The following is a 24,043-nucleotide window of genomic DNA, read 5'->3' as shown; positions in this document are numbered from 1 at the left end:
TGCTTCATAAAAATAAATGATGGCTCACTCGGAAAGTTTGATTCTCGGGTTGATGAAGGGATATTTCTTGGATACTCTACACGGAGCAAGGCTTACAAGTGCTACAATTATCGACTGAAGAAAATAGTGGAAAGCATTGATGTAAAGGTTGATGAAGATCTTCCAGAAAGGGAAATTGAAGAACATGAAGATGACTCTCTCATTGAAGAAGAAGAACCTAAAGAAGAAGTAATAGATGAGGAAGAAGAAGAGGAAAGAGAACCACCTAATACCCCTTCAAAGATGAAGTATGTCCAAAGACATCATCCAGAAGAGCAGATCATTGGTGATAGAGATGAAGGTGTGCAGACCCGAAGAAGGATATCAATCACACCCAAGAGAAAAGTCATTGCCCTCCTATCTATGATAGAACCAGAAACATTTGCAGAAGCAAGTAAGGATCCTCATTGGGTAAAAGCCGTGAAAGAAGAATTGTCCCAAATTGAGAAGAACAAGACATGGGAGTTGGTACCTCGTCCAAAGGACAAAAACATAATAGGAACCAAATGGGTGTTCAAAAATAAAATGAATGAGGAAGGACAGGTTATCAGAAACAAGGCAAGACTTGTCTGCAAAGGCTATTCACAAATTGAAGGAATTGACTTTGAAGAGACATTTGCACCAGTGGCCCGTATGGAAGCTATCAAGATGTTCTTGCCATTTGCTTGTTCAAAAGGATTCAAAATCTATCAAATGGACGTGAAATCAGCATTTTTAAATGGGGAACTCAAGGAGGAAGTCTACATGGAGCAGCCAGAAGGTTTCGATCTAACAGCAAGAAAGGACTTAGTTTGTAAGTTGAAAAAGGCTTTATATGGGTTAAAACAAGCTCCTAGAGCTTGGTATGCAAGACTGGATCACTATCTACAACAACAAGGCTTCAAAAAGGGAGTGGCTGGAAGCAATCTATACATAAAGACAGATCAAGGTAAGTTACTAGTTGCTCTTGTTTATGTCGATGATCTGATTTTTGCTAGTAATAATGATGAAATGAGCCATCAATTTTCTCAAAACATGTCAAAAGAGTTTGAAATGTCAATGATAGGAGAGCTGTTCCACTTCCTTGGACTTCAAATATCTCAAACCAGAGCAGGATTGTGTTTATCTCAAACCAAATATCTAAAAGACATGCTCAAAAAATATGGAATGGAGGATTGTGCACCCATGAGCACACCTATGACCACAAACTGCAAACTGAGCAAAGATGATGACTCCCCTCTAGTAGATGCAACTCATTACAGGTCAATGATTGGAGCCCTTCTATACTTAACAGCTACACGACTAGACATAATGCAAGCAGTAGGAATGGTGGGAAGATTTCAATCTGCTCCCAAACAATCCCATTTATTAGCTGTAAAAAGAATTCTCAAATATCTGAAGGGAACTTCTGACTTCGGTCTTTGGTACCCAAAGAACTCAACACTGACTGTAACTGCATACACCGACGCTGATTGGGCTGGAAGTATAGATGATCGGAAAAGTACTAGTGGAAATGCATTCTTCCTAGGAGACTGTTTGGTATCCTGGCTCAACAAAAAACAGTCATCCATATCATTATCCACAGCCGAAGCTGAGTATATTGTTGCAGCAAACTGTTGTGCTCAGATACTATGGATGAAGGAAGCTCTAAAAGATCTCGACATATGTACAGATCAACCAATTACCGTTTATTGTGACAACACAAGTGCTATCAATCTAAAATCCACTGATGCACTCAAAAACCAAACACATACCAATCAAGTATCATTTCCTCCATGAGCAAGTAGTTGAACAAAACATCGTCCTGGAATATATCAGTACAAAGGAGCAGATAGCTGATATTTTCACAAAACCTCTTCCTCGAGAAGCATTCAAACATCTGCGTCAAAAGATGGGGGTTATTTCTTTATCATCACTCAAGTTCATTCATAAAGATGCAGCAGGACAAGGGGAGCAGTTTGACAGGGGGAGTCCGTATGCATTCCTTTGCCATTGATGTCAAAGGGGGAGAGAGCAGAAGAATATTGCCATCAATAACAAAGGGGGAGATTGTTGGACACGCATTGTCATTGATGTCAATATGGCAATATTCAAGGAGTAGACAGAGCCACCAGAGGAGCAGATGGAGACGAGAGGAGCAGACAGAGCCAAAGAAGAGGAGCAAACGGAGCAAACGGAGGAGCCATATATATAACATATATATATGCCAGAACAGAGCATATATATAGCAAACAGAGCCATGGGACGCAACAAACAGAGCTATTGGAGCCACAGAGGAAGCAGACACAGCTATCGGGAGCCATATAGCCACAGATAACACTATCGGGAGCCATCAGAGGAGAAAACACATATATATGCATGCATTTAAACACTATCGGCACAAAAACCATGCATATATGTGTTTAACAATATCGGAGGAGCAGTGGACGCGTTTAACAGCAAACAAACATGCGCTGTTAGATTTCCAGCGAAAAGATTCGACGGCTACCGGGCGATAAAGATGCACGGGAGATAGCAAGAGGGGATGGCGGTAAACAGTATTGTTCGCACCGCCTTTGGAGGGTGCGCGGTAATCATACGCGGGCGAGCGATCACAATCACCGGGAGATGCGTGGCAGATGAGACAGGGCAAAAACCGCTTTATCGCGAGTTAACGCGCGGGCGGTTCGCGAGGTCAAGAGGAGCGAACATCGTCGGATCGCCTAATGAATGATCGGACGGCCAAGTTTAACTTCACGTGTTTTTTGACTGATGCGACAGGTAACCGTACGCAGACCCGATGCGGCAATGTGTTATGGTTGAATGCTATATCGCAACCGCTGTGTCGCTAGTCTCGAAGGGATGTTAAATCCACCGATTGCGATAGAGTTATGGATCCGATGGACTTATCAAAAACAGTTTATATAATATCGCATCCAGCAGGTGGATCGGCCATCGGCAATCGGCGATGACATGGGCTCGATGTATAAAGGACCCCGGAAACCTTGATTGCCGATTGCGATATATGTAGCGGACCCGATACGGAATAGATGCCAGTAAAATAACTCTTGAAGTCCACCCTTTAGCCTTCTCGCCTGTTTTTGCTCATATTTCCTGTGTATTTACATATTTGCCTTACGCACGGTTTGAAAGGCCAAAACGCATATGATAATGGTTCCGATAGTTCAGAAGGCTAGAATCAAGCCGATTACGATTGTGATAGGATGTGGCATGTCCGTTAAATGAAACAGTCTCGGTGGATCCCTGTTATCATTGAAAAAAACGGGCCTGGATTACAGTTTTAACACACAGTGACCATAAAGCCAAGAAGTTGAATGTAAAGCCAGCACAAAGGAAGCCACAGCGACCAAAGAGGGAAGCTGAAAGATCAAGCGAGTCAGAGGAAAAGACAACGACTGAGGAGGAAGCCAAAGAGGCGATGGAAAGCGGAAACGAATGGACAAAGGCATGAGAATGTATAAAACAGTGGTTGGTGTTGTTATTGTGGTGAAGAACCAGAGGGTGAGGTAGTAGAAGCAACAGAGGCAAGAGGCAGAAAAAGCAGCAGAGGCTGTAGAGGCAGCAGAAGCAGCAAAGGCAAGAGAGTAGGAGTGAGTGAACATCAGCTGAATAGAGTGCAGCAGCATACTAGTGTATACCAAGATTGGGTTGGAGCCCAAGAGGTTGGAGCCTCAGAAATAAACAGGACTGGAGTCATTGGGGGTAGGTGCTCCTAAGTGCAGAACCACTGCAAAACAGAGTTGGTGCTCTGGAGGTTGGAGCCTCACTAAAGTCCAAGTTGGAGCTTGGCAACTATTCACAATCAAATTTATACTTATATTGTATTTATTTCATTGCAATGTCTTGAGTTTTAATAAAAGCATTAATTCCAGCTGTTGATCTCTGTGTTCTGTGTATACATATACATATCTATATATGCTTTTGGCAATCACTAGAACAATTAAAAAAATAATAAGAAATACTAATTCACCCCCCCCTCTCAGTATTTCCAACATAATGGACTTCTTAGGACTGCAAAAGACACTCAACCTACATCTACATTCTTGAAATGCCCCAGTGAAACCCCACTAGCCTAATCAGCTTTCGATTCCTATGTTTTCCAATCTAGATTAGCAACTACGCCATTATCCTACAAAAACACCTCACCTTTAACCAATATCAAAACCTAAGATTAAACTCCATGAGAGAATCAACCTTGTCAATAGGTCAAAGCAAGGTGTTGCTTCGCTTTCCTCTCCACGACTTGGTAGCCTCCCATTGAAGCGAACAATCCTTGAAAATATGAACAACTTGGTGGTAAAAACAACAACCAAACAAAACTCCTTCATGAACTAACATCTACTCCCATTCGATTCCATATTCCAAATTAATTGAGGCTGGAAGCCCTCCACTAACATCCATCAGTACCAACAACCTCAAAACTCCTTTCATTTTTAGGGTTTTTTGGGCCAAATATTGAAATGTACTCAAGCCCCCTCCCCCACACTAACTAAATAACCTTTGAGATCTGGAAATGCAAAGAGAGGCCAAATGCATGAACACACAAGAGAATACGAGAATTCACACGTGTGAATCAAAATTCTCACCCGATGGCGACAAAACCAAACATGATCCCTCAAAGAACTAGGGACCTCCAAATAAGACCAATTTTTTGTTTAAAGAGGGCACAAAAATGAAAGAGAAAAAACCCTAAATTTAAGGGAGATACATAGATCTTATGCCTAACTAGACAGAACCAAGCCTATCCAAGGGATTAATTTTGGAAGTGGTAGATTTTTTCCTAAGAAATTAACTAGCCAGTAATCAATTCCTCAATTTTGAAACACTCTCAACAATCCTCTCCTTTGGGAACAAAATCTTATCGTTGCCCATACAAACTTGAATACATCTCTTCCACCTCTTCTAGAAAGCAATATTTTAAAAGTTAGAATTGACCAAGGGTCATATCAGACTTTGATCAAAATCAGTGGACAACTTGATTTACAAATCAATTTGCTAAAAAATACATTAAAAATAAAAATTTTAATTTAAAAAATAATAATAATATTTATGTACATCAATATAAATATCAAATTCAAACCATTAGAGACCAAATGTTTAAAGTTTATTCATGTATAAACCATGTAATGCTAAATATAACAAAATGGCACCAACCACAATAAATATCTAAAAACAAAATACATAAACGAGGATCTAAATGGACTTTAGAGTCCAAAAAATAACATGCTACAAGCTAATATATATCAGTGATCAACATGGTTAATCATCAAACTCATCAACATTGTTGGGAATAGGGGTCCTCGTCATTAAATACAAGATCATCCTCTGGCTCGAACTCGAGAGACTCGAAGACATCTACAGTACTAGTAGTAGTGCAGCTAGTGCATCCCATGCTTGGTGCTACTAGTGGATCATCATCCAAACCCATCCACTCATTGTATAACAATGTTTAAAGGGCTCGGGGCTAGGGCAAGAATTTAGGGATTTTATGCTTTATTATTTCTTTAGTGTTTTATTTTTTTGTCACAGACAAGCCCAAGCCAATTTATAGTAGCAACAGATGAACTAAATAGTTTGACCATTTCCATACCGAATTAGACAATTCGATATGGAACCAACCACCAAACCATTCAAAATTTGTTTCCTTGCCTTTTAGGGTCAACCCGACCATATTGGCCAATTCCAATCCCAGTTCATTAGGTTTTTAAAACACTGCTAAGAAGGGAAAGCAAGGACAGGAAAGAGTTTTTCTCTACCTCACTAAATTCTTTTGTGAAAGAGTTTTTCAAAATCTTATGCCTTCCTTGCCTCCACACCTCCATCTCACTAAATTCTTTTGTGAAAAAACAATCTCCCCAAACCGTAAGCTACCTCTACCATCCCTCACACTCCTATATACTCCCCCTTCCCACTTGATTTTCACCCTCTTTACTTTCACCGATGAGTATTTTTTTATTTTTTCAAGGCCTTTCATTAGCACTCGAAATGGTCATAAAGGTGTTCTCAACAACTAGGCCTTATTTTAGTACTCTCCTACAAGGAAACCAAACTTCTCTTTTCAAAGTCACTCACAAGTATGAATGGGCCAAGTTGATGTTATTAAAATTTAAGAATAATAAATGTTGCCAAGAGATTTACCAAGCTAGAGAAGAGAGGGAGCTCTAAAGTTTAACCCATATGAATGTTGGAATTCCCTAAGAATGTGTTAATTTTGGACAAAAGGATTGTTCAACATTCAATGTGTTATTGCACTTGATGACAACTCAAGGTTTTCAATGTTGGCAATCGAAATCTCAGCAGTGGGTAATGAATGTATCCTCTAAAAAAATATACTTGGTCACCCTTTTATGATTTGTGCGTTATCCATGTCATGTTGCACACCAAAACCTAAAGAGTAAAAATTTCAAGTGGTGGAGAAACCTAAATCAAAACCCATCATTTAATGGTTTAGAGTAATCCAATTCAAAACGCTTTTGTACTGGGTTTATGGGGAATGTTGATCAAAACCCCCATGAATAGATTCAAGGAGATCAACAATTTCAGGGCTTTATTGGATCTCTTAATAGGTTATTGGAGGAGAAAGGAGCCAACAGGTGCCTCTCAAAGAGGGAGTAGATCCTTGCTCCCTCTCAACTAGGGAGACAACCATAAGCCTCATCATGTCTCATTTACCAACTACTTATTCTTCTATGGAGATCTTTAGCAGCAACTACCAGGGTTCCTATCTCGCAACACATCATATCATACCTGAGCTTCGACCTTCCTAGATGTTATGGAGCCAAACTCTTTCTCAATCTATCTTCGTGACAGGGTTCTTTCCATCAACCATCATTTATAGTATTTTTGTCATCAAAAAATATCTTGTCAACCCAATCAATGTAGAGCTAATCATAGCTCCCTTTGTACATCCGGGAAAGTGAACTTCTTCATCATCAAATCCAACATGACCAACAGGTTATCTCGTGACTTGCTACCTTTTTTGCCTTTGCCATATAATCGTCTAAGCCAATACCAGTGTTGTCCACTCAATCCATTTGCTATTTGAATTGAGCTTAAACCAAACAATTGTAAATTCAACTATTATCTTTTCATTCTATATTTTTGCAATAGATTCTTTCAGGTAGCCAAATCATACCTCAAACAAATCATCAATATCAGAGTCACCAGATCATGATTCCCTCTTTGACAAGATATCAAATCATGTTGTTTGCTCCCTCTGAGATCAACGTCCCTTCGCATGGTTTATTTTCATATCGTTCTTAGAGTTCTTCAAGTTCTTCAGCTTTCGATCAATAAACAATGTGTTCCTGAACCAATCAACAAGCTTCAATGTCATATACATCGGAGTCTTTATAGCTCCCCCTAAAGTTGTCATCACTATCTTTCTTATGTTCTTCAAGAGACAATATCGGATGTTGATCATTATCATGATGTGTCTTGTTCATCTATCACGCCTCTATATATCGAATAACCATATGGAAGAATCCTAACTTTTCCAATCTAATCAAAGCATACCAAGCTCATGTTACCAAGTATTTTTGCATCCAACTCTTTCTACAATACTTTCTGAAGACATGAATCTAACTTTTAATGAAGAGCCATTTTCTAAATATATGCATACCTCTTCCTTTCATATAGACATCTAGTTGAGTTCCTTCTAAACGAACTACTTCCTTCCTTGAAGATAATGTCTATGATAAGACTCCTTTCTCAAGATGAGAAATGCTTCAATTATACCTTCATGTCACAACTCGACTATCTTCATACCTGCAAGCTTTTTCAATGCTTGTTTCCATAATCTTCTAGTAGAAATATACTCTTGTCATGTCACAATGATTCTTCCATATATTGAAGAACCTTCTCATAAAAATGGTTTTTTTACTATTAGGGATCCTTGTGATCCTTTCTTGCTAGAAGATTGTTTCTATAGTAACATGATGTCGAGTAGTAATTACATGAATTGTGGAGTGCTACATGGTCCAAATCCTTCTATCCATGCTTTGCTAGATGATTACTACCAATGAGGCGCAACTGATCGTGTAGACTCTAATCCTTCCAATGCTATATGCTTCTTTCCATGATACCATAATTTGCAAAATCCAAGACTCTTCAACAAATGTAATTGCATATGCTACTCTAACTGCCATCTTCTAATAAAAGAGAAAAGAAACTGCAAGTAAACCTGGTAGTAGTGGAGTTCTTCAATAATAGAGATCCTTAGGATCTTCATTCTTCGACTTCTTTTCAAGTTCTTCATTTTCTTCAGCTATGTGAGCTCCACTCCTTTCCTTCCTCTTATTGTTCTTCCTGTTTTGAGGATCCTTGGGACAATCTCTTTTAAAATGTCCATATTCATTGCATCCAAAGCATTATACTTTGGACATATCTCGTCTTCCTCAAGGTTGATTGTTGTTATTGTTGCTCTTTCGACAAGATTCAAACCTTCCAAATTTTCCATTCTTCTTCTTCAATCTAGCAGCAAAAGCTTGAGACTTTTCATTAGGTTCGGTATCATCTTTACCTTTCAATATTGTCTCTTCTAGAATACACAAAGACCATAACTCATCGAAGTTTGGAGTGTCCTTTCTTGAATAGATGCTTGTCACAAAACTACTCCATTTTGAAGGTAAAGCATTGAGTATACAAGTTGTTAATTCAAAATCAGAAACAACTTCTCCAAGCCCTTGTAATTGATCCTTCAACTGTGAGACCTTTATAAGATATGAGGCCAAGTCTTCATCCTTTGATAACCTTGTCTTGTAAAGTCTATTCCTCAAAGATATTTTTTGACCTATCATACTAACAAAATATAGTTTTACCAACTTGTCATAGATTGCTTTAGATGTGCCCAAATCTACAACAAAGAGGATGAGATGATCCTTGATGGATTCAATAAGAATCCTTTGAGCCCTAACTTCTTCTTTATTGTACTTGGCCCAGTCATGAGTCTTTTCCTTCTCTAATTTTGTGACCTTTCCTAGAACATGATCCATGACTTCATTTTCTATGAGCACCAAATCTATTCTCTTCTTCCATGCTTAAAAGTTTGCTAGCCCATAGAGCTTATTGCCTTCCTTACAAAATGAAATCAATTTAAAGATTGAGACATAGAGAATAATATAATACTTGTCAAAAGATTGACCTGCTTGATGGTGATGTCATCTTGATGCTTTCAAAGATTTTGATGATCCCAAGAGTTCTTCAAACTACAAAGATGTTCTTGAATGATGACTCTTAGGATTGGTGGTACAATAGTATCTTCAAGTTGCTTCAAATATGAGTGATGTGTGAAAATTCCTACACTCGAAGGAACCCCTACTACAACAAATCTGAATCTACTTCACCTACTTGATTTCTAATACACATTAACCAAGTTATTCTTTTGAATATTGAAGCAAATTACTTCTGCAGCCTACACTAATTAAATATCTCTCTTTTAACAGAAAACAGAGCAAAGAACAAGACACATAGGACACACTTATTTTTGGACACAATAGTCCCTGAAAAAACCCAATGCAAGAAAACCGGTGCAGCAGTTTTGAGGATTTATTATTATGCAGGAGAAATATCTTAATACAAATCTAGGATGCTCATTTAGCAATCCTTTACAGAGAAAATACTGGCGGAAAATATGAGTGAGTTTTGCTTCACTTCACCGAGCAAAATTCCCGATGATCCAGCACAAGACTGGTTGAGCCCTGACTACTTCTGCATTGGCCCTGCGTATGCTTTGCGTCAGCTCTCCCGGTTGTTCAGGTTGTTACCAGTTGTTCCGACTTCTGCGTGACAAGTAGATTTTTTGCTTTGTGCAAGCCCTTCTAGCTCTATGTCAGGGTTGCGTGAACCCAGGCTGGCCCAGCATCAGCTCTCCCGGCTACTGCATTGCCTCTCTGCAAGCTCTCTCTGCCTCTCTGTCAGTATTCTCACTGCCCCTCTGCTGCTGAATGATCACTTAGTTTGAATTTCTCAGCTTTCTAGCCCCATAAATCGAACTCTAGATCAATTCTCTCTCTCTATGTGTGTTTCCAAATGAACCCCAAGCCTCCATTTTATACTTTCCCTGTTGAGTCTTCAACGGTCGAGATTCAGTCTCTAATCAACGGCTAAGATTAAAACATGACTTGATCCGCCTTCTAGATCATTCTCACCCATATTTTGATTAATAGTCATTAAAATTTTAATTTCTTAAGTTTAGACTTAGGGACCCCATTAAAAATAATAATTATTTTAATAAAATACAATCTAAGTAGAATTTCACCAAACAGTTTCTGGGTTCTTTAGAACTCATGTGCCTTAGCCTCCCCACCAATTTTCAAGGCTAGATCACTTCTAATGCTACCAAGAACTAACATAATGATGCCTTCAAAAGTGTAGATGATGTTCTTTATAGAGATGTCTTCCAAAATAAGTGATGATCAAAGAGCTTCCAAGAAAGAGATGATGATGATCTTCTTCAAAAGGCCTTCAATGAGAGAGAGATAGTTGTTGTCGTCTTCCTTTGATTCTTATTCCTTATGCTCTTCCTTGTGTCCTTAGTATATGATGTTCCTCCAAAGTAGCTTTGATGAATGTCTTCCACTTATGCCAAAAAGAGTGATATTCAAGTTGCCTTCTCTTCACCTTAGCTCTGATACCATGTTGAGAAATCAATAGGGCAACAATTAGGGTGATTTCTTTTTACTTGATAATTGTTTGTGAAGATATGTTAGCTTATTATTACTTTTATTATGTTCTTTTCATCAAACAATTACCAAAACCATAAACCATGAAGATCACAAAAAGACAATGAACACAAGATGTAGGCTCCAAGCCAAGGCAAAACCCCTCCAAGGGGAAAACCTAGTCAAATCTTCTCTTCTTATAGAATCAAATCAAAGTGAGAAATCCAAGACCAAGACCTCCCACAAGACCCAAGTCAGCCCTCCTTCCAAGCTCTTCCAACAAGTCAAAGTCAACTCAAGTCAAAAATAGTCAAAGCTCTCCAAACTTGCTCAAACTTCATATTTTTGGGCCCTGCAATAGAATTTCGACCCTGCAACTAGGTCTGCACTTTTTGGCTCCTGCAATTCCTGAAATTTCCACACGTGTGACAGATTCTATGGAAAATTCTCTCTATTTTGACCCTCATTCTCTCTCCTTTGACTTTGGCTCTTCTTCTCTTGTTTGTCACTAGATTTCTCTCATTTCTTGTCACAAAAATCAAACTTGCTTGATTGTCTCCAAATGAGGTCACACTGTCCTCTATTTATACACATCCAGGAGGTCGAATGGGCCCATCACAGGGCCGACTTGGTCTTGTGGGGACAAAATTGACATTTTTTACTCGAATAAAATTATTTTTCCATTTTCTTTCAAAAGTCCACTTTTTACACGTGACAAATATCCTTTTGACTCAATCAACCCTAGAAGCATGAAGAACATGCTTGACCTACATAACCATTTGACTTGAGCATGAAACCCATGCTTGAAAAATAATAATTATTTTTCTTCTTTTGCTTTTACAAGAAATATACAATGACATGAGTACAATAATAATTATGAAGACCGAACCTAGTTACATTTTCCAAGATGAAGGGCTTCAAACTTCATCCTAAAATGAATATTTGTAATGGTATATTGCTAGTTGAATAAAGGATATTGTTCTAGAACTTATAAATTAAATACATTTTTTAGATTGTTCAAGCACTAATCCACATAAACGTTTTGATCTTAATCTTTTAATACAAAAGCGTGTGAAGACCTAGAAGGTAATGTTTAATCACCATATTCTGAACCATTGTGTTCATCATGTAAGATAATTGAAAGCTACATATCATAATGCATTTACATGGCAAGATTTTTGAAATAGCAACTTGCAAACCACAAAATGTACTCTATCCATGATGGGTTTTTTTTTGTGAAAGGGATTGTATCAATGGCAATTGAAATCAAGCGAAATAGTACTACCTTCTAACATAACAAATAATTTACAATCAATTGTGGTGTTAAATCATACAATACAAATTATGTACAGAGATATTAATAAAACAATACTTTCATATGAAGGTCATCAAGATGAAATTAGTTTGCAAATATTATTATGGAAGAATAAATCACTCTCCAACTGAATAAGAGAAAAATAATTTCCATCAAATTATAAAACTAAACTAAAGATCAAAAAATTGGATTAGTGGTTAACTAGAACCATATTTTTTAGTTAGTTAAAATAGCTCCTCAAGTAAATTCAGATCCAAACATGCAAATATAAAATATAATCTAATTTATCTACCCCACAACTTATAAACGTGCCTACTTGTACATGTTTACCTCTATCTATAAACTTGATTAGCCTTCGCTAAGCTTAAAGCACAAACACCAAATTTTAACCTATAAACTAAAGAATCCAAAAGGAGGCAAACACAATAAACTTATCTAAATATGCTTAAACAAATTATCTATTATTAGTCTTCCACACAAGGCTCCTCAATACTAGTGCTCCTACTCTTATACTTCTTCCCAAATGCCATAAGTTACAGAGTAGTGTAGCAACTTCATGTCTTCTAGTTTCATCAACCTTGGAAAATGGCTTAGAACTTCATGCATACAATTTTTTAGATAAAATGTGCTCTACAAAATGTGGCCAAACCATCCTAATGTACTTCTCATCTTGTCTTCAGATCTTTAATATCATATGGACTCTCTTTCTATTCACAATTGTCTCTTAAAGTGCTTACATCAACATCTATTGTCGTGGGGAGTAATCTTTGATAAGCCTCCATCTCCATTATTCCTTCTTTTAGAAACCAAAGATAGCATTAAAAATGGAAAAGTCTCAACCTACCTTCTAATATAATCCACATTTCACTTTGTGCTTCAATAATGACACGTCATTGATAGACTTCAAGCACTAACTCTTATTGAGAGTCATATATTGACTCTTCCATCATCATTGCAAATTCCCATCGTATCATTGCACTTCTTTTTATCATACTTGAGCACCAACTCGATCTCAATCTCTATTTATTTGCTTCTTGGCTTCCATTGAGGACTCAAATTGATCTCTTACATTTGGTAGAGGGAGAGGAATTTTTCACCTTGCCAATGCCTACTTTAAAAATCAAACCACCATTCTCTATGAATTTGAATCTCGAGTCTCCCAAGATACAATCCTTTCAGTTTTATCATTTATGTTCAACAAGAGATCAACTCCTCTCCTTGATTGATTATTCGCCAACTTATTCCAATCCCTTATATTATGACACTGCCTAGTTTCATAAATCTCTTTAAGCATTCCACTTCAACTAGGAAATCTACATCCTACCACCTATCTTTTAGGGTTTCATTGTCAACAATGGGTTTCTTCAGACATGGGAATTAGAGATACCGAAAGCCACTTCGTTTATATTCATGTATGAATTCAATAAGAAGGAATTCAGAAAATTTGATTGCCTGTAAATAAAAATGATATCCTTTGCCATAAGTTTCGCATGGATAAATAAGAGACAAGTACTCAGTCAAACTTACTTCGGAAGCATTAGTGAATTCTCGATGAAACGTCCCATGGCAGCAGCAGTGAGATCTAACTCGAACTTCCCAGGACAGAAGCATCACAGCAATGAATTTTCATGGCGGCAGCTAGGGATTTCCTATTATTTGCATGATGCAATTACTGACTTAGCGTATCGGTGAAATAATATTTATTTCGTTTTGAAGATGAATTATATTATTAAAAGGCATACATTTATTCAATTCGACAAATATGGTGACTAAGGTGATGCCCTATCCAAACAGATCAACTCCCCTGTATTAAACCTGGAAACTATGCTTTGTTGTTAGTTGTATTCTATAATCCTTGTACACTACTAACACCAATTGTCTCCACTGTATACCCAACCTCTTCAACGACATGCTACAGGGCTCTTCTTGAATAACCCATCAAATATGAGGATATGGCAATCCGTTTGTAATGACCTCTGCTTCCATTAGAAGCTCCTGAGATCTGCCCACTTTCGTTTGACGCCAACTCCTCAGACAAGTTATATTTGGCGTATAGAAAAGCGATTTCCTCTACAGACTTTTGTCCAATTTGGGAGCGGTAACTAACATTATACCCGTAGAAAAACACATTCTCAAATAATATGCCCTTTCTGCGCAATAAAATCAGCTTCTATCAAAGCAATCACAAATATCCTCCTCAAACAAGGAATTCCTCCTGTTCGAAACTCCTCTGATGACATAAAGTCATCTATATTTACGGTGATGACCAGCTTTATACCTGTAGAACAACGAATTCTTCAGTATTGCAAACTATCCCGCACAATAAACTCAGTTGTTGCCATAATAACCTTAATTATATGCAACAAATTCCTCCAGTACGAAACTTCTCGAATGACACAAACATAGAATCATCTACATCTAAAGCAGAGGACATTATTATAGCCATAAAGCAGCAATTTCTGAAACATGTAAACTTTTACCTCACGATAAATTCAATTGTTATGATAATAATCTAAAATACCCTCTCTTAAATAAATCGCTCGAATTCGAACTCAAATGACAAAAATATTAAATCAATGTCTATTAAATCCCCTCCACCCCACCAAAAAACAAAAAAAAACAAAATGACACTGCCAGGGTTTTTTAAGGGTGAAATTTTCAATCAAAAGACAAAAACCTGAGAAGAAGAAATGCAGAGACCCTTAACACGAGGAAAGCACTCCGGTCTGCAAGCCCCGATTCGAAACCCCGAATTTTCGAGAGCAAATCGCGGCCCCCGCGCCTTACAGCTCGGCTCCGGCGGAGGATTCAATGAGAAACCCTTGGGCAGAGAAGGAGGATTGTTGAGGATGTATAACAATGGTGGCACGGATATCCAGAGAACAAACAAAGGTACCGCCAATGATCTCATCAGGCAACACTTCGCGCCCCGCTGCATCTTCAGCATCCTCTTCCTGCACCTCATCACAGCTGCTCTCTGCTCCTTCCGATGGAAAACCGCACACCCGGGCATCAAATCTGGACAACGTTCAAATGACTTTCTTGCACGGCTTCTTCTTGCAGAGCTTTACGCGGTCTGGGATCGGTATTTACTGTGCATATATTCTTTTGTGTCGGCACACAAACCATTCATCTATGTACAGCGAGACCGACCCAGTCATACATGTACAGTGAAACTGACCCAGAATTTCGACATGTCTTGTACTTTATATTTATACACCCAAGAGGAACCGAGCTCAATTCCGTCACATGTTCTTAACTAACAATAACAACAATATTGTTAACTTCTTCATTTTGGGGTGTTAAAATTATTAGGCTGAATTGTGTAATTTGCATAATTTAGATAATAGTAAAAAAATATTTCAAATAATTAAATAAATAATATTTGGTAATAAGGGTGAGACTATTTATAAATGGATTCTATATACTAAAAGGTAATAAAAAAATTACATCAATTTTCAAGTGTATTTTAAAGGGAAATGTGAGAGTGTCCTACATGAATATGATATAGGGTTAAATTTGATGTGTATATATCCATATTTTCATTATTTAACAATCAATTTGAACGTCATTGATAAGATTATCTAATTTTTCAAACCATTAATTTGATGGGTGACTTAAAAGTTTACCCCATATATAGGCAATTCCAAATAAAATCGCAGAAAACAAAAGAAGTTAGTGGTACCCAAGATAAGTATCGCACTATGTAACACTCACAATGCTAATACTTTAAAATGAGACTTCAAGATATGCATAGAATGCTCCAATAGCGTTGACACTTCAAGATAAGCATTAACTCACCCATAATGGATATTTGGACTTATTAGAAAAAGCTTGTCTATGTCTTCACTCACATCATGCAATCCTAACTTGTACACACTGGAACCTAAAGCATAAGCAATGAAGCGTGAAGCTTAAAGGTTGATTCTATGTCCACACCCATGGGTCATTGGTATTCGATATAAAACACTACGTGACTTTTATTGTTTATCTCGGTGAAACAACAGTTTTTCATTTTATTTTGTGAGCTTTATGTAGTTTATTTAGTGTTGGTACACTAGTGGTAGATCTCTGTTTTTATCAAATGGGTCTATTTATTAGTTTCATTAGAAAATGAATATATTTTGTGGTTGGATATGGAAATCTAAATTGTGTGGTTACCAAGGTCATGATGCATTCGATAAATTCATACTTGAGTCTAAACACAACTAGGTTTGGGCCTTTTAGGTGTTAGCATGTATGCAAGAGAGCTTTATTCTTCTTCTTTGTGAGAAGATTATGAATTTCTTCAAAATGCATGTCATGCATATTATTATTGTTTGAAATGTTGGAATCATCCCAAATTCCTATTTAAAAGTGGGTTCACGCTTGTTTTATTATCTGTAATATTCCCCTTCAGTCCAACTCATCACATTGAAAACTAAAATCAATCGTTCCTCTTCAAATACATTAAAATTAATGGGTTTGACCAAGCTATTTGAAAAAATTTCAAGAATTGTTAGCATAATTTGTAAAATCTTTGAAATTACATAAACAATGACTATACATAATTGCACCAAATCATTGGCTAGTTTGGAAATAAGAATGATCATGGTTGAATAAGTTTGATCTTTCTAAAGTACTACAAAGCATATATATCTATCATATTACTTGGTTGAACCGTATTATATATGATAATTAAATGATGAGTAAAAATAAAAACAAAAAAATCATACATCATATGAAGGATAATTTTTAAAGGAAATGTCATAAAATATTTACTTTATGGGTAGGAGTGTGTGACAAACTTATACCTTGATAGGTGAGCATCTTAAATTTGCATTGGGAATGTTGTAGTCATTAAAATAGGGGACTTTCCCTTTAAAATAATAATAATTAATTTCATAATAGTTCATCCCATATAAATTCATCTTTATGTAATATGGTGGAAATGTTATAATCCTATCAATCTTAAAATCTTGAAAATTGTTAAGTTTGTTGGATTTTGATTGAAATACAAAATTTTACTTTCTCCATGTAAAGCCCAATGTGATTAGAACCACTCTCAAAAGAATATAAAAGGTAAGATGAGGACAATGTCAGTTTTATTTTGAGAATTTAATATTACCATTAATTACCAAGGTCACAAACCCCTCAAACCTCTATCTCTTATCTTTGTTTTACTTTAAAGGATTGTTAAACAAAAAAAGCAATGGAGGGGGGTGCCTAGATGTTAGCCTTGGATGCATAGAAACCCCCGCTTGAGGGGAAATGCATCCTACACATTAGGGGAATGTTTCCCATGCATTTCTCAAAATTTCCATAAAAGGGATATGTGGGGAAGCATTTCCCCAGTCGCCCACAGCTCCCGAAGTGTGGGAAATGTGGGGGACACAACCATATGGAGCATTGGTTCATATGTGGATATGGATTCTTCATTAAAAAGTAATGAAAAAATTAGGAAGGTCACACAAGAAATATTATAAAAAAGTTATATCAAACATATTATCTTGTACATAACTTTTTTCAAGCAATTCATTGCAAGAAGAGATGTTTGATGTGTGTGAATAATATTATATAAATAACTTTCATAAAAGTATAATACATCTAGTTCTTTTGTCTTATCACCCGTATATGTATAACATATGTTACAAAATATTTTTTCTCGTCCTATATATAATAAAAATTATTTATCTCGAGGTCCACGAGGTCTTGGATAGACGGTGATCGGGTGTATTGATAAATCACTCCTAGTGATTCAATTCCCCACCCTATTCGGGTGTTATTCTTGGACATGACCATGACGTAGCCTCATCATTGCCAAACTTACAAAACAAAAAACCTCAGATTGTAGGCATAAGGATTATCATATATTCTAAAGGAAAAACTAAATTAACCTACACATGGGAACTTGAAACTTCCTCTAATAATTAAGCAAAAACATTTAGTCCATTACATAGCTTTAGACTCTCAAATTCAATATCTAATGGTGGTGGGATAATTAAGCACAAACCTAAAATTGATGGTCTTGGAATCTTCTTCATTTGAGTACAAGTCAACATCTATATTGGTTGGAGCTCAATAGAAAGCTAGTAATTTTAAAATATCTCATTCGATTAGGTCTCGAGGGAAAATAATCAACAAGTTGATTTACTTGTAAATGAGGCCCCATATCTAAAAGTGGGGGAGCCAACAAGTCATAAAGTCACACCTTAATCAAACAATTGTGAATCTAATAGGAAATCATCTCATTAAAACCACACATGCCATGCATACTATGGCCTCATTTCCAACAAGAGCCAAATAACTTGACGAGATTATAACTACCTAGTCTCATGCTTGAGTTTATGGTGAAGTTGTGATTTGAACCACTATATGGAGTTTATCATGGGCAAGCTGGGATTATGAAGGCTTGTCAAGGAAGGCAATATAGGGTAAGTGGAAAATTGTTCCAACCACTTAATTGTTATCTGGTAAGATATTTTTTACTTTAAGGTTGGTAATGCATGTTCCTAGTCAAGTGAACTTAAGCTCTAAAGGAAATTTAGATGGGTTGTTGTTTCCGAATTTATTTATGTAGGGAAGCCTTTAAAATCCTTTCAACTTCGTTTAAATTGGACCTCTATCTCCTTGGTTTGGATTATCATGGCTCAATTAAGTAATTATATTCAAATTGCATGAATTATTTCTTTGCTTTGTTCAATCTTCTATCCAAGGCTTATAGGTTTCATTACTCGGAAAATTCATTAAATTTTTTTTTAAACCATAGCAAGAATTTTGGAGAATCAATAACTTTGAACTATAAATTGCCATTATTACATCATGTACAACTATTTCATAAATGTCGCAAATGGGCTTGTTACAACATGTTTTTAAAGACTTGAACCCACACAATTGGGGAAATTAATTATTCACCAAACCATTTGAGTTATGATCCTTTGACCACAAAATTCATTAATTTAAGGAACCTCGGCAGAGGTTTTATGGACTTGCTGGTTTTCATTTCTTTGAGTACTCAATTTGTTCTTAAATGTTGGCTTTGGTGTATTGTTTCCTTGGTTTGTTTGGCGTTATGTTAAAAGTTTTTTGTTGCTTGTTAGTTTGGGGGAGTTGTAAGGGTAGTTTTGCGAGCTTATTGAATTGTCTGGCTTCATCTTATCAATTCATATTTGGCCATAATCTAGTACACTTGTTTTGGTTTAGCACTAATGGATTTCAAGGAGTCGCAACAAATTTGGATAACTCTTCAATTACATGAAGATTAGATTCAATATAATAGGACCTCCATATTTTCGATCACCTCAAAAGTCCATGACAATGAAAAGTAGTGCATTTCTCATGCATCTATCATAAGTACTTTAGTGTAGCAGAGAAATTTTTTTGCTACCCCAGACACTAAATGTAGTCTGTTAATGAAGATGGTGGTCAATTAGCACAAAGATGCATGGTTAAGGGCCTACAACCGATGGCCCTAAATCTGGGTGTCATGTCAACAAAGGGAAGCGTTTTCCATCTTAATGGTTGATGTGTATGTTACATTCACTTTGAGGGATTGGCAACGCCTCAGGCCTTCCCCCTCACTTTTTCACCACTCCAACGATTTTTATGGTGGCAACCTCCTCTCAGCTAATCATTTATGGCCCTTCGAGCCACTGTACTCATGTCCTCCTGTTGGTAATAATGGCTCGCCTGCATAGAATGTTAAGAGTGCCAGAAGTGGGGTATCAATTGGCATAAGTGTTGGTTGCTAGCAGTTGAAGGTAGCAAAAATAAAAAAAGTTGGTCTCAACACTCCTTCACAACTCCAATAGTGAGGGAACATGGTAGGCCTCATAGGGGCAATAGAGGTAGAGGCGGGCTGCCTCTCCCCCCTGGCACAATGAGGGAACAAATCAATTCGATGAGAGTATTTGATCTATCTTTACGAAGGAGCAAAATGAAATACATATATAAATATAAACATAAAGATACAACGAAAATATAACTTCAATTTATTACTAACAAAGTATTGAAAATTGTTTATATGCATAATGAAAATAAACTAGCTCAGATAATGGTAGCTTATCTCCAAGAAGAGATGGGGCGGCTACATGCCTTATGAATTGTATTACAACGAGGCTCGAAGGCCTATTTATTATTGAGAAACAATGGAAAACCCTAAACATCCAAAAGCATAACCCTAGGAGATGAAGCGACCCCGTTGGGGTAAATTGGTACATCAACTTCCCATGGTTGTAACTTCAGCATACGATCTTTGTATGACGCGTACAATACCTCGTTAGAAAGATCTATCAAAGGATTACAACTTTTAATTGCAAAATCATGTTATTTGATATGTGTTTGCACATTTTCCATAAACGTCGTTTAGGGCCTCAAAACGGCTCTGGAAGTTCAAGCTTCAAAAAAACTGCCAAAAATAGTAATTTGTGCTTCAATTAAGGAAAGTAAAAGAAAAAGATAGTGGGGGTCCAAGTGGAATAGATAGATGGCCACCAATATCCACCTGGATTGGTATCCCCCATCGTTATCGTCATTTAGTAGTAGACTTAGAGTCCCAAGAGATGCACATCACCAGTGACGATATGTAGGCTCTCAATAATCTTTTTAGTCGACACTTTTATGACCAGGGAGATGTCACTATTCTGCTGGAGGGAAGTTTATGGGATTTGAATTTTCACCTTTGTCGTGCACTAGTTGCCATGTGAGGCGTTGCAGGTACTCTAGGCCTTCAACTCCATCACACTTCATCATCCTCCACAACTCCCCTTCTTAGATCCCATCGTTAACATCCTTGAAGCACCGATGGTTGCTCCTCTTTCAGGTCTTAGCAACAACGCATGGAAAGCACCCCAACAGATCTTGTAGCGTCAGGTTGCAAGGGTACTGAGACTAGAGGCCAATGCAATGTCACCCATTCTTAGCCAACAATGCATCAACAATCTGTGGGGCCTACCTTGCCAATTCTACACCATGAGCCAACTGAGCCCCCTCAGCCAACAAAGCACCATGAGTCAACAACACACAATGAGCCAGTCGGGCACCCTTCGCCAACTAAGCCCCCTCTGCCTAATGACGATGATTACTATTGTCTAACGCTTATGGTTTGGAAAGACACCTAGGGCTCAAGCATGACGTGGCTAAACCCAATAAGTAGTCCATAGCATCTCTCATACCTCTCATGCACTTAAGATCATTTTAAGGCTTATGCATTTAGGTTCATGTCATCTTTGTGATTGCCAATCTCCTTGGCTTCTTGTTTCATTCTATATATGGCTAGCTATGTCTTTTGCTCTAATACAATTTTGTGAAAGCCAGTCTCTTCTGCTTACAATTTCATTATGTATTTGGCTAGCCAAGTCGCCCAAGCATGTAATCTTTGTACATTTTTTGTAATAAAATGACTCGTAACTTACAGAAAACAAAAAAATCTCCAATCAATGAATGCCAATAAACTCACACCCAGAAGTTAAAAGAGGAGAACATTGCACGCTAATTAGTCAAAGACATAGAAATCTAATAGCAAAACTCTATCCCAACCAATATAAACAAGTATTTTAAATTAATTAAAAAATTTAACATTTATTTTAGAAAAAAACTGTACATTTTATTTAAAAATATAAGCATATATAATTATGTGGTTTGACATGAGTACAATTTTTTAATAATAATATAATTTTGAATTTCAAAATAATAATATTTATATAATTAAGTGGTTTGACATAATTACAACTTTTTAATAATGATATAAGTGTGTAATTTCAAAATAATAATATTTTTTTCTTATTATTATATTATTAATATTGTTTGCTATATAAATTTGTTTTGATCCAATTATTATAGGCCAATTTCTATTATATACTTATTTATATATAGGGCAATAAGTATTATATATACTTATTTGATCCAATTATATATAGGCCAATTTGTTTTGTACATTCACGTAATTATTATATACTTATTTACCTGATACTTCGAGCCCTTTCACTTGCGACCATTACGAATCTTTGTTAAAATTATATTGTTCTGCGATGGTTTAAAATTTGGTTTTGGCGGACTAAAAATGTAATAGTAATGATTTAAGATTGATTTTTACTAATTAAAAATACATTTTCTTTTATAATTTATATTTTATTTTAAATAATTACATATTTAATAGATATTGATTATTACATTTTATTATGATTATAATTGATAATTATATTTATTTTATCATTATTATATATTATTTTAAAATTTTAATTATTATCAATTTTTTATTTTATTCAAATTAGGTCAATATTACTATTATATTTTTATTATGATTGATGATGGTTTGTGATAGTTAATTTGATAACTATTTTGTCGTTATTATAAAATATTTTAAAAAATCATTTTTTCTAATGTATAGATAGGGTGTTTTCCAAAACTAAATGCATTTTTTTGGCTAGAATTAGACAATACAATTTCAAGTAAGCTTGTGATAATATGATAATGTAACCAAAAAAATATTAATTAAATATTTTTATTTTTATTGTAAGTAATAAAAGTTTGGAGTCACTAAGCCAGCAAATGGGGTGGCAGGTGTTGTCATCACCCCACGTGCCAAAGGGACATGGCAACATGCCCCTTCAAGATGGGTGGCGGGTGTTGTCATCGCCCCACGTGCCAAAGGGACATGACAACATGCACCTTCAAGATTTAACTAGTCTGAGTTGCATGGGCAAAGCTTGGGTTTAAATCATGTTAATTGCCACTATATGCACTTTGGCTAGTGCCAACAACCAACAAGCTAGTGCCTAGCAAGAAACTTATGACTTACCAAGGGTCGAGGCGTCCCATTTGGGGGCATCTAACCTTCTAGCTTTACCACAACAATCAAAATATCACTTTATAGGAATAGAACACGAGTGGAGGGGATTACAAACAATGTTCCCAACCACTCAAGCTAAATCCATATGACTTTTACTAATTTTTTTTATTTTTTAAGCTTTCGACTCGTGAGACTTGACCCTGTTAATACATGATAAATCCAAGTTTAGATAATATTTACACTAGAATACACACACCATGTGTCAACTCCACATCAAGCACAAAAAGAACTACACACATCTTTCATATTGAACACCAAACTATTTAAATTGTTCTAACTATAAAAAAATTGTTTATTTTCAATTACTTTATATTTATATATGTTTTGAGTCATATGTAAACATTAAATTATAGAAAAACATATTGATAAGTTTTCTCAGTATTTAAAAACAACATAATGTGATTTTCAAAGTTTGACAATTGTCTATGTGCTTTTTCTTAATTAATGTGATAGAAAGATAAGACTTCAATGGTGATAAATCTAAGATGAATAGTAGTTTATTTCAATGTTTAATGAAAGTGATGTAGAATTTTTTTTTTTCACTGTGAATTTATAAATTCAAATTAATAGGATTGTAACATGCATGATAAAGAATATATTGCAATAATTTGACAGCGCTGCGAGCTCTGCAACTTGGCTTCTGCAAACTCTCGAGATCTGCATCTCGCGCGTTCTGCAGACAGCGAGCACGCCCGCTCTCTGCTACCCTGTTTCCTGCGGGCGTGTCCACTTGGGGCTCTTCTACAAACTGCGACCGGACTACCATGGAGGATCGCGTTGCTGCCTGCTAGATTTTGACAGGTCCGTTCTCTAGGGCTTGCGCCCATGGAGGTGTTGGGCACTCCCCAAGCGCCTCTTCCTTCTCCTCCGCTACCGATCTCATCAACTGAGGCTTTTAACCGGCTTTTGGCAAGACTCCCAAAGAAGAAGAATTTTGAAGTTGCGAAATTCGTAAAAAAAATTGGATGATATTCCAGAGATCTCCCTCCCTCCTGAAACCCTGATTCAGGTTGCATTGTCTTTGACCGAACGAGCTCTCATCAGCCAGTTCATTGGACTATGGCCATCCCCCAAAACCACTGAGAGCTGGGTCAACAGAAACTGGGCGCCATTAATCAAAGAAAGTGTTACCTCTTACTTTCTGGGGAGAGGATTCTTCCTCTTCGAATTCACTTCAAAGGATGACACAGATCTGATCTTTCGAAACGGCCCCTACTTCGT

At 36.6% G+C, this 24,043-nt stretch overlaps 1 protein-coding gene across 1 annotated transcript in view; it reads right to left on the bottom strand.

The window, feature by feature from the left end:
- Positions 1 to 15,188, bottom strand: part of LOC149195564 (uncharacterized) — a 178,656-nt gene extending 163,468 nt beyond the window's left edge. The window contains exon 1 of the mRNA XM_089405361.1: positions 14,672 to 15,188. Coding sequence (XP_089261487.1) covers positions 14,672 to 15,007 — 336 coding nt within the window. The 5' untranslated portion in view covers positions 15,008 to 15,188. The remainder of the gene's footprint in view (positions 1 to 14,671) is intronic.
- Positions 15,189 to 24,043: the final 8,855 nt, after the last annotated feature.

This window comes from Pinus tabuliformis, chromosome 2_2 (genome assembly GCF_031772625.1).
Source record: "Pinus tabuliformis cultivar Carrire ecotype Pingquan chromosome 2_2, CPIR1, whole genome shotgun sequence".
NCBI classification, from domain to species: Eukaryota; Viridiplantae; Streptophyta; class Pinopsida; order Pinales; family Pinaceae; genus Pinus; species Pinus tabuliformis.
This window is presented reverse-complemented; position numbering and strand designations above follow the sequence as displayed.